General features: G+C 28.6%; 2 protein-coding genes across 4 annotated transcripts; one reads left to right on the forward strand and one right to left on the reverse strand.

Moving 5' to 3' along the window:
• Positions 1-294: 294 nt before the first annotated feature.
• On the forward strand, positions 295-7,065 carry LOC107171723 (protein FAM114A2). Of its 2 annotated transcripts, none has more exons than XM_089225514.1 (9): positions 295-492; positions 581-929; positions 1,505-1,682; positions 2,022-2,257; positions 5,233-5,332; positions 6,157-6,404; positions 6,473-6,660; positions 6,722-6,836; positions 6,908-7,065. In XM_089225514.1, exons 2-9 carry the CDS (start codon positions 588-590, stop codon positions 6,980-6,982), a joined length of 1,482 nt encoding a protein of 493 aa, XP_089081640.1. In that variant the 5' UTR covers positions 295-492; positions 581-587; the 3' UTR covers positions 6,983-7,065. The 2 variants fall into 2 exon arrangements, with proteins under 2 accessions (XP_089081640.1, XP_015377471.1); XM_015521985.2 differs by having other exon boundaries at positions 296-522.
• Positions 7,066-10,074: 3,009 nt separating this feature from the next.
• LOC107172211 (RNA-binding protein spenito-like) lies at positions 10,075-13,792 on the reverse strand. Of its 2 annotated transcripts, XM_015522501.2 has the most exons (4): positions 13,649-13,792; positions 13,480-13,541; positions 13,247-13,355; positions 10,075-13,136 (listed from the first exon to the last, which is right to left on the reverse strand). In XM_015522501.2, exon 4 carries the CDS (start codon positions 13,101-13,103, stop codon positions 10,833-10,835), a length of 2,271 nt encoding a protein of 756 aa, XP_015377987.1. In that variant the 5' UTR covers positions 13,104-13,136; positions 13,247-13,355; positions 13,480-13,541; positions 13,649-13,792; the 3' UTR covers positions 10,075-10,832. The 2 variants fall into 2 exon arrangements, with proteins under 2 accessions (XP_015377987.1, XP_015377993.1); XM_015522507.2 differs by having other exon boundaries at positions 13,480-13,730.
• Between the last annotated feature and the right edge of the window lie 1,237 nt (positions 13,793-15,029).

Consider the following 15,029-nt stretch of genomic DNA (forward strand, 5'->3'; position numbering starts at 1 on the left):
TATTATGTTTATGTTGTTATCGCGGATATTAAACATATGAATATTCTGTGATATCTATGTTTAAATATATTATAATGTTTATGTCACAGATTACTATTATATATAAATAATATTACTATTACTATTACACACGGCTTTATAGCTTTATATAACATATAACATATTATGCTTCTATCTAAAGCCGTGCTATTACACATTACTGGTAGTCCGTGGTTTATGTATTTATCACCACCAACATAGATAAAAATCTAATAATTATAGATAGTAAAAATTATGTCATGTACTCGTGTGCGTACTCATAGATAATAGATATTATAAATTCTTAATAATATATTCTTATTCTATGTCTCTATGATTATAATTTATTGTATTACTGTATGCCCAATTAACCACTAATTATATTCACCGAACCATCAACATTATTAAATATTAACCTTGTCATGGTGTTAAAGTAAATGCACTTATCAATTAATATAATCAAGCACTAAAAACGTAAAAACCTCAATAGTTTTGGAATATTGTGTAAATATTTAAGTTTTTTGTTAATGTATATAGATATAAATTTATATTTATAATTTAGAAAGGGCATGTCAGATTCCGAAGTAGAGTTTGAAAGTGCTGATGAAGGTAGTCAAGGCGGAGATGGATGGGAAATTGAAAGCGATTTTGACCTACCAGATGTTAAGCCTGTAGGAGAAAAACCAACTGGAACAAAATTGTCAACATTATCCAATGTATCTGATAAAGTGAATACAGAACAAAATGTAAAATGTGATGACACGTTACAATCTGGGAAAAATGATGCATCCGATGCAGTTTCAATGGTACAGTCTAAATTGAATAAATTAGTTGTAAACAATGAAAACAGCATAAAATCTGGATCCCAAACTTCTGAAGTTCAAAATGAAATCATGCAAACTAACACACAAGTAAGTGAAATACTTAGGTTTACTTATTATTATTGAATTATAAATTAAAACTTATTTTACCAAACAATTAAACAGTTTTTTTTTTTAAATTGTATTGTATATTATGTGTGTAAAAAAAATGGGCTATTTATGTCAGCAGTGGCATATCTATGTATTTAAGCACAAGAGTGCACCTATTTTTCGGGCCCCTTATAAAGTTGCAGCTGCTACTTGTTGATTTGGCCGATTAGGGGCTACTCAAGGGCCCTATTTATAAAACACAGCTTAAGGGCCCTGGTGCAATGCACCTCCTGCACCCCCTCTAAATACGCCACTGTGTGCCAGGTTGCATGAACAATCACTAAACATTAAATTAATTAATAGTGGAATAATGGCCCCTTAAATGGCTTAAACAGTATATAACGTCCCACAATTGGTTGATTAGATTTAATAGAACCATAAAAGTAATCAATGTTCATGCAACCTAACAATAATGTATCAAATAGTTTAAAAAAAATTAAATTGTCAATATTTCTACGAGTACTATAGGATTATACACAAAATACAATTTTAAGTGCAACATTTTTTTTTTTTAGGGTTGGGGTGGTTGGTCCAGTGGTTGGAGTGTTAACTCTCTTTTATCAACAGCAACTGCATTAACGAATCAAGTTTCTCAAGGTATAACTAATGTCATTGGAGCACCAGCACCTGAACAGTTAGCATCAGTAGATAAAGACAAAGAAATAAAAGATTTAAATGAAACGAAAGTCAATGGTAATATTTTATGTTTGGTAAACAAATTAAATTAGCTGACTAGCTTTTATTTTAATTTTTTAAACATTTATGTTTCAACAAGTCAAGAACTCAAGAACAATAGTTCATAAATAATTTGCGTAAATCATTATTTTGAAAGTAATATCCATCTAAAGTCTGGGATTTTACTTTTATTTGATTGTATACACACTAAAATAATTTTTTTTGCAATATCTTTCATAACTTGTTGAGATACATATGTTTCAAAAAACAAAAAAAATATTTGTTAACTAAAGTGAATTTATGCGTTTATTTGTGTATATATTTTTTCTTATTTTATCATGTTGTATTTTATTTTAGATGAATTACCTAAAGAATCATCTGAATCAATATTAGACACCAACTACTTTCTGAGCAATGTAAGTCAGATTACAAAAATAGTTGAAACTACTGGTAGTAAAATAATCAGTGGAGGTCTTGATACATTAGAAACGGTTGGCAAGAAAACTTTAGAAGTGTTACAAGACGGCGATCCAGGTTTGCGGAAAAAAAGAGCTATTTTTTTTCAAAATACTGAAAAAATTAATTTGTCACAGGTAATTGAGTTCATTATAATATATTAAATAATAGTAATATATACATATAGGTACCTAATGATAAAATATTAGTTTATTTTAAGAATTACAATGAACAAAATAATATAAAGTTTTTTAGATTCTGAACAAAGTGATGAATGTATTGATTTTACAATGATGTGTTTTTTTTTTTTGTTTTTTTTTGTGTCTGTGTACAGCATAACTAGTCGAAATAATGCTTCAATTTCAAACTTTGGGGGTGGTTTCCGATGTAAAAGTGAATATCCTTGGTGCATTATAGAGGTCAACAGTTTTCAAAAAAATCGATTTTTTATATGGTTGTAATTCAAAAACTAATCACTGTAAATACTTGAAATTTTCACCTAATGTTTATGTTAGTGTTATCTATATGTCGTAGGCATATAGTCAAATCAGGCATTTTATTAAATGCCTAGGCATATAGTCAAAGAATTTAATGTTTATGCAATTTCACTATCCGCCTAGACATTTAGTTTAATGCCTAGTCATTTACTCTACGACCAGTGTTTGGAAAGAACGTCGTTCATGAACGCATGTTCACACGTTCACGTTCACGCGAACGTCGCTCATTTTTAAAAAATAGAATGTGAACGACGTTTATATTTTTAATGAATTTGAATGATTTTGAAGACGCTCAATTTATTTACTATTTAATAAATATAATATGTATATAATTTAGATACTTTAGAAAATGTATATGCTCTAAAGTCTAAATTGTTTTTATTTTAGGGTTGAGGTATGTTTATGGGTTTTTATACAAACTACTGGTAAACTTTTTGTCAACAAAAAATTAGATGAACAACCTTATGAAGGCGTTCATTTTTTCAAAGAATGTGAACACGTCCGTTTGAAAAAACATGAACGTGAACGTGAACGAGTTCCTTTTTTAAGGACTGAATGTGAACGTGAACGAATTCATTTTTTTAGTGAACGTTCCGAACACTGCCTACGACATATAATAATACTACAGTTTAATTTTCAAAAAAATTTGACTTGTTTTGAGTTATTTATAGACATAGACCTATAAACTAGTTTATAGGTCTATGTTTATAGACCACTGAAATTTTCGATTTTTCTGAAAATTTTTTTTGACGTGTGGATAAAATTTTTTTGGCCCAATCAAAACACTTGGAAATGTATTACAAAGTTCCTCATAAGTTTAAAAAATTATAAGAATACATAGGCACAATTTTTTTTTTATTAACATTTGAAGTTCAAATATTGACAAAAATTTGTTAAAAACCATGAATATTTGCAAATCATTTTGAGGTTGAAAAATCATAAAAATTTTCGTGTTTATAACTAAGGATTAAAAATACAACACTAAGTTTCCGTAAGTTTTACTTCATGTAGGTATAGAGAAAACTTGAGCCGTGTCAAATAGCACTGCAGATCAACATTAATGTAGGTCTTATTTAATTAGTTTAAATATTATTTATAATTATTATGGAAACGATAGTAAAACACATCTATTTAAAGTTTTATTTCTAATACAACACATTATATTATCTATGCTAGTACTAAAGTCATTTTTATTATTGCCTATAGGCAGTGCTCAACTTGACAAAATTAAAGTAGGGAGACTCTGTTAACTTTAAAAAAAAGAGCATCCCCACCACTTGTCAAACGTTACAAAGCCGTGGGAGCTATGCCCCCACACCCCCTTATATACCTCTTTGAATCATATAGGAAATATTTATGAATAATTAAATTTAAAAAAAAAAAATTATGTAAATATTATATTGTATATTATATTTTTAACTTATAAAATCAAATATAACAAACTCAAGAACAATTGAAATAAAACAAAAAAAAAAACTATTTATTTATATATGTTATCACTTAACACGTACATTTTGATAAAAATTAAAAATTCAGAATGATGGCAATGATGGCATGATTTAGCGTCTCATGTGTTACCCTTAAAAATAAAAGTAGGGGTACGCTGAAATTTCTGAAAAATTAGTTAGGGTACTCTGTTCCCCTGCGTCCCCCCCCCCAAGTCGAGCACTGCCTATAGGCTATAATGGTCATATTGTATATGTACCGTATTGTTTCAATTTTTTCTTATTAATTAGGAGTCATCAAAATATTGTGAATATATAGAGGAAATGCGGGATGAAAAAGTTTGAATACTTCTAGTTTAATATATTATAGCTTATTAGTTTTTGATGTTTTCACTTAGTTTTTTTCAATTTAATATTTATTTAAGTGTTCTAAACTTAATTAGTTATGGACTATGGTCATGTTTTATAATTTACACTGTCTTATTTAAAAGTACTATACTTTAAAAGTTATAGGTTTCTGTGCATACTGATGGAAATGGGTATGGACAATGTGTGCCAATTTCAGAAGAATCACTTTATTATTCTAATAACCACCTTATATTTTGCCAAGATTAACTTGGAAAAGCAGTATTTGCCGTTTATGTCTCTGAAAATTTTCAGAATGAAAGCTTAAAATAAAAGATTGATTTAAACTTAGTGTGTGGTCTGATAAAACCTAACAAAAATTGGTTGCCACCTGAGATTACTCTTAATATATCAAACAGAGTATAGTAATTAACAATCATAGATACTTCACATTAATTATTAGTTTTATACTGTAAATGAAATGTAAAAAAAGTGGACTACCAATAGAATTATGTAAATATTTAGCTTTTTTCAAATAATTCTAAAACTTTCAATTTATAACAATTATGAATTAACTTGTAATTGTGTGTACCTGGTGAATGAAACAAGACAAGTAGATAACAGCCAATGTATTGTATAAATTAATGATTTTTTATTTTTATTTAATTTCTTATGATGTGAGTGCAATGATTTTTATTCTATAGCTGCTATAGTATAGCATATAACCCTCAAGTCCTTTTCCTTGGTTCTTCACTGATAGTTGCTAATTGATTGTTTATATATTCTAAATCTTATATTTTTTATTGCTCATTGGATTATTTCCAGGTATTACAAGAAGCTAAAGAAAAAGCTGAAATTGAATCGAAACAAAATAATCAAGTTGAAGTAAGAAAAGGATATGCATATTTGTTTGATAGTTTTCAAGGTAACAAATTTTATGATTTGCACTAACAAAAATTTATTTTTATTTAATAGTAGTAATAATGTAGTTTAGCGTAACATTTGTACAGATGATTTGGATATTTTAATATTTTAATGACAAATAAGTAATAATTCTTATTAGGTGTTTTATTTCAGACATGAAATTAGTTCTTATTTTTAAGAATATATATAAATTAATATGAACTGTTTATTATTACAGTAGAGCCTCGATAGTCCGGACCCCCGATAATCCGGTGAACGCGGTAATCTGGACGCTAAATTCCATTTTGTTCGTAAATTAATTTTACGAGAATTCCCGCAACATAATTAATCTATAAAATATTGTTTTCGACAAATACAATTTCGTCATTTTTATTACCTACTGTTCCTAGTAAAGACTAATAAATGTACCTATGTGGGTACATAATTATTATATTATTATATAATTATTACATAACTATTAGTAAAAAAAAAACTGAATAACATTCATGTTATTTTTATATTTAATTTCTACATATTTTGTATTTAATTTAATAAGTTTATTTCTTGTATAGCCGTTCAGGTATAATATTATAATATTACCTAATAGATTTATAAGAAGTTTTTATCATGTGTGTAAAGAAATAGTCAATACATTTTTTTTTTCAATATTTTGACATTGGTATTTAATATTGTAGTATAAAATCAATATCAATACCAAAAACATATCATACTGCATCACACCATATATTTTAATAATTTATATATATATTTTTTTTTTAACTAATAAAATATGTTGTTAATATAATTATAATATAACTAATAAAATAACTTCTTTATTATTTTCAGGATTAATTCATTTAGAGAGTCTTGAACTATTATCAAAACAATGTCAGATGAAACTTCAAACTGTTTTGTTGTCTTACTCAGGAACTCAGTTAACTGATATTCAAGATAAATTAGATCAAATAAAAGATTTATGTTATCTTGATTTTGAGGATGATGAAAAAATAATGACCATAGAAGAGTTTAAAAATTCATTAATTACTTGTATTAATCAAATAAGTTCTGATGTAAAAACGGAGAAGATCCTGAGAGTAAGTTCATAGGTTTTATTAAATAATGCATAAATGAATGAATTATTTTATACTTTATATTTTATTAGGTTAGTGATTTTATTGATGAAAAATCAAACAAAGAGTTTGATAGCGAGGATAGCATTCATGATGAAGCTATTTCTGCATTAGCCGAATTAACTGCAGCTGCAATGGAATTATTCTATAAGTTAGGGGAAATGATAATGATTGATACACAAAGTCAGCTAGCCACTGTAAAAGCTGAAAAACTTTCTCTGTATGATGTGTTACATGATAACCCGTATTATTTTCAAATTGTAATCATTTATTTTTTTTAGCTTAAATGAATCTGTATGTTGCCGAATTCGATTTATTGCCAATAAATATGCAAGTTTGTTAACAAAATATGATGCTGATGGTACTTCTAATAACATTAGTGATGTCTATCTTGAGGTAATTTATTTACTTTATACTTACTCTACCATTAAGCTAAATTTATAATATTTTTCTGTATTTTTTTTTAGTCATCCAATAGTAGTTCATACATCCAAGATGCTGCACAATTGCTGATACCTATTTTACAACTATCTGTTATTTAATAAATTGAATATTATTTGTTTTATTTTTGTATTATAAATTAATATTATACTAAGTTATTGCAATATTAAATAATTATGTTTTATATTTTTAAAAACTTGATTTTTAGACATTGTCACATCTATTTCTGCATGTGTGGTCTCTGTCTTACACACGTCTAAAATATCAAATTTTTGTTCACCGGTTTCAAAAGTGTATTGTTAGTTTTAATTTATAGTGAATTGGTTGGTTTATTATTCAATTTAAAGAGAATATTATAAGATGTAACCCCACATATGCTTTTATTGATATTATTATTTTTAAGTTATGACGATTTTGAAACTGTACATTTTAAATGATCATAACTTACTTAAAAATATCAATAAAGCTTGCCTTAGAAAAAATTCTTACCTTTTAAGTTTATAATAGACCAATTCACTCTAATATCAATACTAATAGTACACTTTTGAAACTGGTGAACAAAAATTTGGTACGTCTGACGCGTGAAGAGGAAAACACACATGTGGATGTAACATCATCTATAATGTTCCATTATTAAATTTATTTGCAGTTATACATTATAATAATGGTGCTTTTGATCAAGTAAAACTTGAGTAGAAAAATATTACAGGTAAAAATATAATTCAGGCTAATGATAAAATAATTATCGGTTTATGAATGAAAATTAAAGCACTTTAGTTATTACTTATTAGTTTAGATTACAATATAACTTGGGTTGATGAACTAAATTGTGACAATGGCACAACACATGTGGGATGTCAGTGAAACGTACTCTAGACAATTACTACTTATAAAATACAAATGTAAATAAAATAATATTTTTTAGATTTATTCATGAATATAGAATTATAATTATTTTTTTATTAAATAAATCAACTATAATGCTCATAAACGACAGCATAAATGTGTGTGGTAAAAATCGTTAGTCTTTCCATTTCAATCCAACTTTCTTGTTTTCTTTCTATTATTTAAATTATGAAATGTAGGTAGACACGACCAATGTACTTATTAATAGACAAGTCTGATTTTGAGATTAATTGAGCAGAGCATTAGATGGCAGGGATCGGCATCGTAGATACTTACTCTTCAAGCAAGTTTTTTATGCTGCCACAGAACTTTAAAATGTGACTTCTTCTTTGTGGTTAGGACAATTTAATGGAGGGCATGATTGGATGTGCTTAACACTTTTGATGTAACATTGAGCAGATGGAGGCCTAGCAGGAAAATCTCAATTTTTTAGTGGACCTATCCATATGATGTTGGAGCTCACTGCTCAGTAAATAATAGCAAAACCACGTTTCACGCGTCAAAATTATATAGTATACCACCCACAGTCCTCAAAATCATTAAATGGCCCAATAATTAGATTCTAGTAAAAATACATATATATGTATAAACATTAGGTAGGTTAAATACAATAATATCAGTTGGCAAATAGGTAACCACTCTGCAACTGTACATTTCTACAATGGCATAATTTCAAGGGAGGTGAATTTGGGTGTCTTATCCCTCCATGATCTTTTTATAAAAAAAACTGGTCAATTACATTTATATAAAGCGTTTAAACTATAAATATTATTATATAATATACTTAGTATAGTCTATATTTTATAAAAATGGTACAAAAAAAATCCAAATCCCCTTATGCTATAACTATACAAAGCATTGAAGTATAATATCTATTTGGAATGTGAATATTCTTTAATTATTAGTTTCCATGTCACACGCATATATATATTTATTGCACTGAAAGGAGATGTTTATGAATATTTCAAGATTTAATTGCAAGTTATATTTACCATTAACACTTCTCATATAATATACTTACATTTATGGTTGATCTTAATATTAAATATTCAAGGCCCTATGCAAGTTGTTTAATACTACAAATAATATAATTACACTTTCTTACCATTGGTTTCATGAAAGGCCGTTGATTTTTTTAAAGCCTGGATACTGAGGGTTATGTATACATGTAATTATTTGCACGCAAGCATTACAATATTATTTTTATCCAATGGCTATACCAATATTTGCTGATTAACCTGCACTTGTAAAAAGTTAAAGTGCATAAGTGGAGACTATTGCCATATCATTAAAACTTTCAAATTACATAAGAAGTACCTACGTAATATAATGTCATATACAGTCATAGGAATTTCAAAATTTATATTTTTTTATTATAACAAGACATCTCAAGTCTATGGGATTTTTTTTAATACTAAAATCACAGAATAGCTGATTAAATGTTTTCATAACTGTCTAATATATAATACCTTAAATCTTGATTAATAGTAGGTAGGATGACTAATAATTAAACTAATTAGTCAGTTTTTTTTTTTAAAATACAATATTAGGAAAATGTTTATTTTATTTTATTTTCATCAAGTAAGTTATAACAAATTTTGGAATATAAATAATATGTGACAATTTTAAGCACTTCATAATAAATCAATAATAATGAATAAAGACTGAAGCAAGATTGAAGTGTCAATGAATATTAAAATTCGGTTAAAATTACAAATTTTAGTCATCAATAACATTTTTGAAATTCCAAAAAAATGCTTTTAATACATAGGCGTGCGCAAACCTTTTTGGCAATGTAGGCCAAATCAATTATAATTTAGGTACTTAAAAATATTTTATCAATTAAATTGTTCAATGTTTCAATGTATTTAATTAATTATCAACTATCATTGAAAATTATAATCTGTAATATTATTATTAGAGTTTCATGATAAAAATTCATCAGGTTGCAATATGTATAACAAGTACAGTACAGCTCGCAGAGTGGGCCATGGCCTACCTTGCCCACCCTATGCGCACGCCTATGAATAGAATTGAGTTCTAGACTTCTAGTTGTCAGCCTGAAATCAAATTTAATAAAATTGAAATTTAATGTTTATAAATCTTTAATTTTAATAATCACTATTTGAATCTAATATTATATACACATATCTTTATCAGAAATAAGACACCAAACTTTGTTAACACTGAGCACAACACCAACAAACAATTGTAGATACCTGACACAAAATTTACTAAACTTACATGTTTAACTCCAATAAAAAAAATGTAATAAAAAACACCAATATTTCATATCAAAGAAATTGTGTAATCAATTAAATATGCTATACATGATTTAAGATAATTTTTAAAAAGAACAACAGTTGAATCGCGAATTACACTTTATTATAAAGCTACTGTAACGCACAAAATTAATTATTTGGTCTAAAATAGTTACGACACTTCAAAAAAGATTACTGAACAATCCAAGTTAACTGGATTGCTTGATAATTTACACCATTTTTCAAAAATATAAGAGAAAAGGTTTAATTGAATCAGTATAAATATTAACACTTATCAATAATAAAATAATGCATTATGCAAATGGTTATCAAACATATTGAATCACTTTAATACACATTAATAAACTTATAATAATATTCTATGAACTAGACATAGCAGCACAATGTGTATAAAATATGTTACGCACTCCACATGTTTAATATGTAATTACACTGTGCGTGTAAACTTGAATTAATTTAACTAAAATTTTTCATTAAGTTTTAAGCACATATTAAAAACGTTTACACAGTTTTCATAACCCACAATAACTTGTTTTGTTGTGGACTTATGCTTTCAAATTAAGAACATAAATACTGTAGTATCAATTTGTAGAGAATCAAAAATATTTAACCTAAAATGTATTCTAGTGTTATTAGAATTTATAGTAATTAATAATATTTAATAATCAAATGTTGTTGATAAAAAAAAATATGGATACGTCTCGTATATATATAATTAATAGGTAAATATACTTGAAAATAAAGTTAAAAAATTAATATCTGATTATGAAACACCTCCACTAACTACTACCACAACTAAATGATCATCTTTTAATGTTTCATTGCTTAAATTCTTTGCACTCTGTTTCAATAATTTGGCTGAATACTCACATGGAGGAAATGCATATAATACACCAGCTGGTTCAGGATCTTTAGTTATTAACGATATAACCCCAGCAGCCTCTTTTTGTTTTAAATAGGATACTAAATTACGTAATGGTCTAATTTGTACTAATGCATCATCATTGGAAATTGAGTTAGTAGAACAAGGCATTGCTAAAAATATGGCGTGCATATCAGCAGTTATTATACGTTTAGAAACGTCTTCCAACTTTGTCTCGTCTAAACGCAACCGTTGAGTTATGCGTAAAGTTGATTTACCATCTTCATCTTTCATCATTGATTCTATGACATTTGGATCACCAGAAGTTAAATAACATTTAGCTGGGAACTGAGAGCTTTTTAATACAAGACTTCCTTGCCATATATCAGTACATTTAAGAGCCAAATCTCCTAGGGTACGAACAGAACCCAAAAGGCCTGCAGATTGTATTGCTCCTTCTTCGGATTCTACATCACTGTCAATCGATTGGTGAAGTGGTGATCGAGGAGAACCAACATCAGAAACAGAATGCTGCTTGAATGAACGACCGTTGTCATAATTGCCAAATTCTTTGCTTTCTTCACCGTATTCTGAACGATTTTTACGATAACCTCTAGAACTATAGGAAGGATACTCACCATCTGGCCAACCATATGGATATTCATCTCGTCTTGTAAGTTCTCGTAAATCTCCGGCAGTTGCTGCAACATCGTTATGAGATGACTTAGACTTTGATGAATAGGTTAATATAGGGCTGCCACAGACCCCTCCATCAGCAAAATCTGTTCTCAGTTTATGTTCTGGGCCTCCTAAAGCCACTCCTCTCATTTCTTTGACAGCTGCGGTAGCTGCATCAATACTTTCAAACTGTATATAGGCGCAAATATCACCTTTGACATACTCAATTTTTTTGATAACACCAAACCTATCGAATTCTCGTTCTAGCTGAGCAATTGATGTCCAAGGACCCAATCCACCAACCCATATTCGTTGTGTTGGTGTAGATTTTCCATAGCCAATTTTACATTGAAATTTGCCTAGATATTGACCAGATAATTCAACTTTGGCCCTATGAGCCATATCTAAATTTTGATAACGAACAAATGCATATGCATTACCTGTTCCTGGCAATGGTCTTTTAACATCAATATCTTCAACAACTCCATATCTACCAAATATACGGCGAAGTTCTTCATCCGAAATAGAAATTTCTAAATTTCCAGCAAACAATGTTCGTGTGGCTAACGGGTCGTCTTCTGGTGGAATGTGTTGCAAATAGTTTGGAAATTTATCTTTTTTGTCATGCAACAAGTGAGGATGAGGGTGTGGTCTAAATGGAGGCATAAAATGTCTTGGCGGTCCATATAATGGATGAATCGGTCCTAAATGAGGGTGCATAGGAGCCACATGGTGTAGTAACGGTCCTCGAGGTAACATAAGTTCATGAGGAAGTAATGGTGGCAAACCCATTTCTCGGAAATCTCGAGGCGGCAACATGGGAGGAAGAGGACCATATGGTAACCTTTCATAAAACCTATCAGCTGGATGTGGTCTATGAAATTCTTGAGGAATAGGAGATCTATGGTAGTATCGATCAAAATCTGGGGAAAAACTTCGAGATCGAGAACGTCTAGCTCTTGGTTCGTAATGATCTCTAGAACTACGCCCTTCATAAACAGGAGTAACTAAAGCTATTTTATCAAACAAACTTATTCTAGGCTTACTGTGTTTGGCATCTCTAGCATCATCTGAGCTTCTAAAACACACATATGCCACTCTTTCATCTAGTTCATGTGATATCCTAACAGAAAATTCGCCAAATTTGCGGTATTCTCTATACAATGTTTCTTTGACTTGTTCATCACTTGCTTTTGGATGTAAAGCACTTACACACAACACTTTGTAAGTGGGATGTGATCGATCCAAATCCCTAGAACGGCCAAATTCGTCACGTTCTGAATACCTAGATGGTCTTGGACTGGGTGGCGAGCGAGCTCTACGACGTACACGTTCAGGGGATCCTCGCTCATCTGAACTACCATCATACCTGTTAACACTGCTATGTCGTTTTTTACGTGACATTGGAGGAGAATCACCATAGCTTCTGCGTTTCATATTATCAATTTTTACAGTGATTTTTTTTGACTTAAAATCTTTAGGCAATCCAGTCATTCACACTGTAGCACAATAAAACCATTAAAATACCTAGAAATATTAATTATTAATTTACTAATAAATAAACAATATATTTGATTATTTTAATTTAATTACATCAATATTTAAAAAAAAACTATGTAAAAGTAGATCACACTCACTTATTAAATTGTAAAACTAACACAATAGATGTCACGGTACTGAAAATCATCAAACGTCAATGGAAAATAAAACTCAATAACGATTGGATTCTAGTAGTTACAGCGAAAACTATACAAATTATACACAAAAAAAGTTAAAAACTTGAAGTTAACTAAAAAGTAAATACCTAGTATTATTATTATCTAATAATTTATACAAATAAAAATGATAGTAAATAAATAAATATAGTTACGTATTTAGGCGGAAAACAGCCTGTCTTTAGCTGTTGCATAATCCATTTCAGTCTTCACCATTCTTTATTTTTAAGGTACCAAAAATTATAATATTTTATATAATTATTAATTTATAATATATAAAATTCTATAATGTAACGTGTAGTATCACATTCGCAAATCACTCACCGATTCAAATTTCAAGACTTATGCTAAACGGAGGAGTAACGAAAGCGGACCAATACGTCCAAATTCCAAAACAAAATGGATTCAGGATTGAAAACAACCTAAGATCAGTAAGATCATAAACAGTGTAGTATCGATAAAAAAATTTGTTGCAACTATCGATATATTATTTTAACGCAATCGATGATCATGATACGAGTCACGAGCACGATTAAAGATAATATGGTTGCACAACGAAGCATAATAAAGTGACTCTTCGAGTTTCCTTGTTATCACAACAAGTAGAACCGAGAACTGGCGCTCCAAACGTTAAAATATTGAATCACAAATTTGAATAATTTTAATTGATAATATTATACTACCTTTCATCATATTATCTTCATATTACTAATTTAGTAATTTATGTATGTTATAAAAAGTATTAAAAACACAGAATGATAGATACTGTAAGTCTGTAACACATTTATATTATGTTTTGACACAAATTAAAAACAATATATTTTTAACGATTAATTAATAAAGTACTTAGGTACGTCACTTTCTGTATGTAATGTAAATTATAATTTTAGCTAACTACCTACGAGTTTTGATAATTTTTTTTTAGTTTTATTTTGTTTTTTATTCATCTGATTTTTAATATATGTATACTGTCTCATTCTCATTATGACAAACGTACTACATATATCAGTTAGCATATCAGTTTGATGCACGTTACATTCAAATGTCAAAGTAAAACACCAAAAGTAGATATTTCTTTACTAGAAGTACAATTAACACTAAAATTACGAATCACGAAATCACAATAAATTGTAAAAATCGTTGAAAAGTTCGTATTTTTAATCACGTTTACTTTTTCATATTTTCGCGGGAAAATATTGTGCATTGTGCATATTATCACTGTTATCACAGAACATTATTGAATTCAGATGCCTAGTACTTAATTCCATAGACCTTATACTCAGAGTATAAGGTCTATGCTTAATTCATATTCTATGAGAGCTAGTGAAAGTTTCTAGGGTATCGTTGATAATAAAAGAATTTATGAGCTCCATTAAATTGTTTCTTATCATAGTTCGTTGGGCAACCATATTATCTTTAATCGTGGTTACGATCATGTAGTTATACCATGTTGTTATATCATGACTGTATGAGTCGCCCATGAATTAAGATATATCTAAATAAGTATATCTTAATTCATGCCCCACACCAACATATGGCTAATGCCATAACTTATTGTTTTTGTCTTATGCAAATTAAGGTGATAACTTAAAACTTAGTAAGTAATTTATAATAACAATAAGCGTTAATTTTGTTATTTATATTATAAAAATTACCATAGTGATTATCCACAACAATCATGATTAAAATCGACTAATATAAGTTA

This window comes from Diuraphis noxia, unplaced genomic scaffold (genome assembly GCF_037042655.1).
Source record: "Diuraphis noxia isolate RWA-SAM2 unplaced genomic scaffold, SU_Dnox_SAM2 contig0004, whole genome shotgun sequence".
NCBI classification, from domain to species: domain Eukaryota; kingdom Metazoa; phylum Arthropoda; class Insecta; order Hemiptera; family Aphididae; genus Diuraphis; species Diuraphis noxia.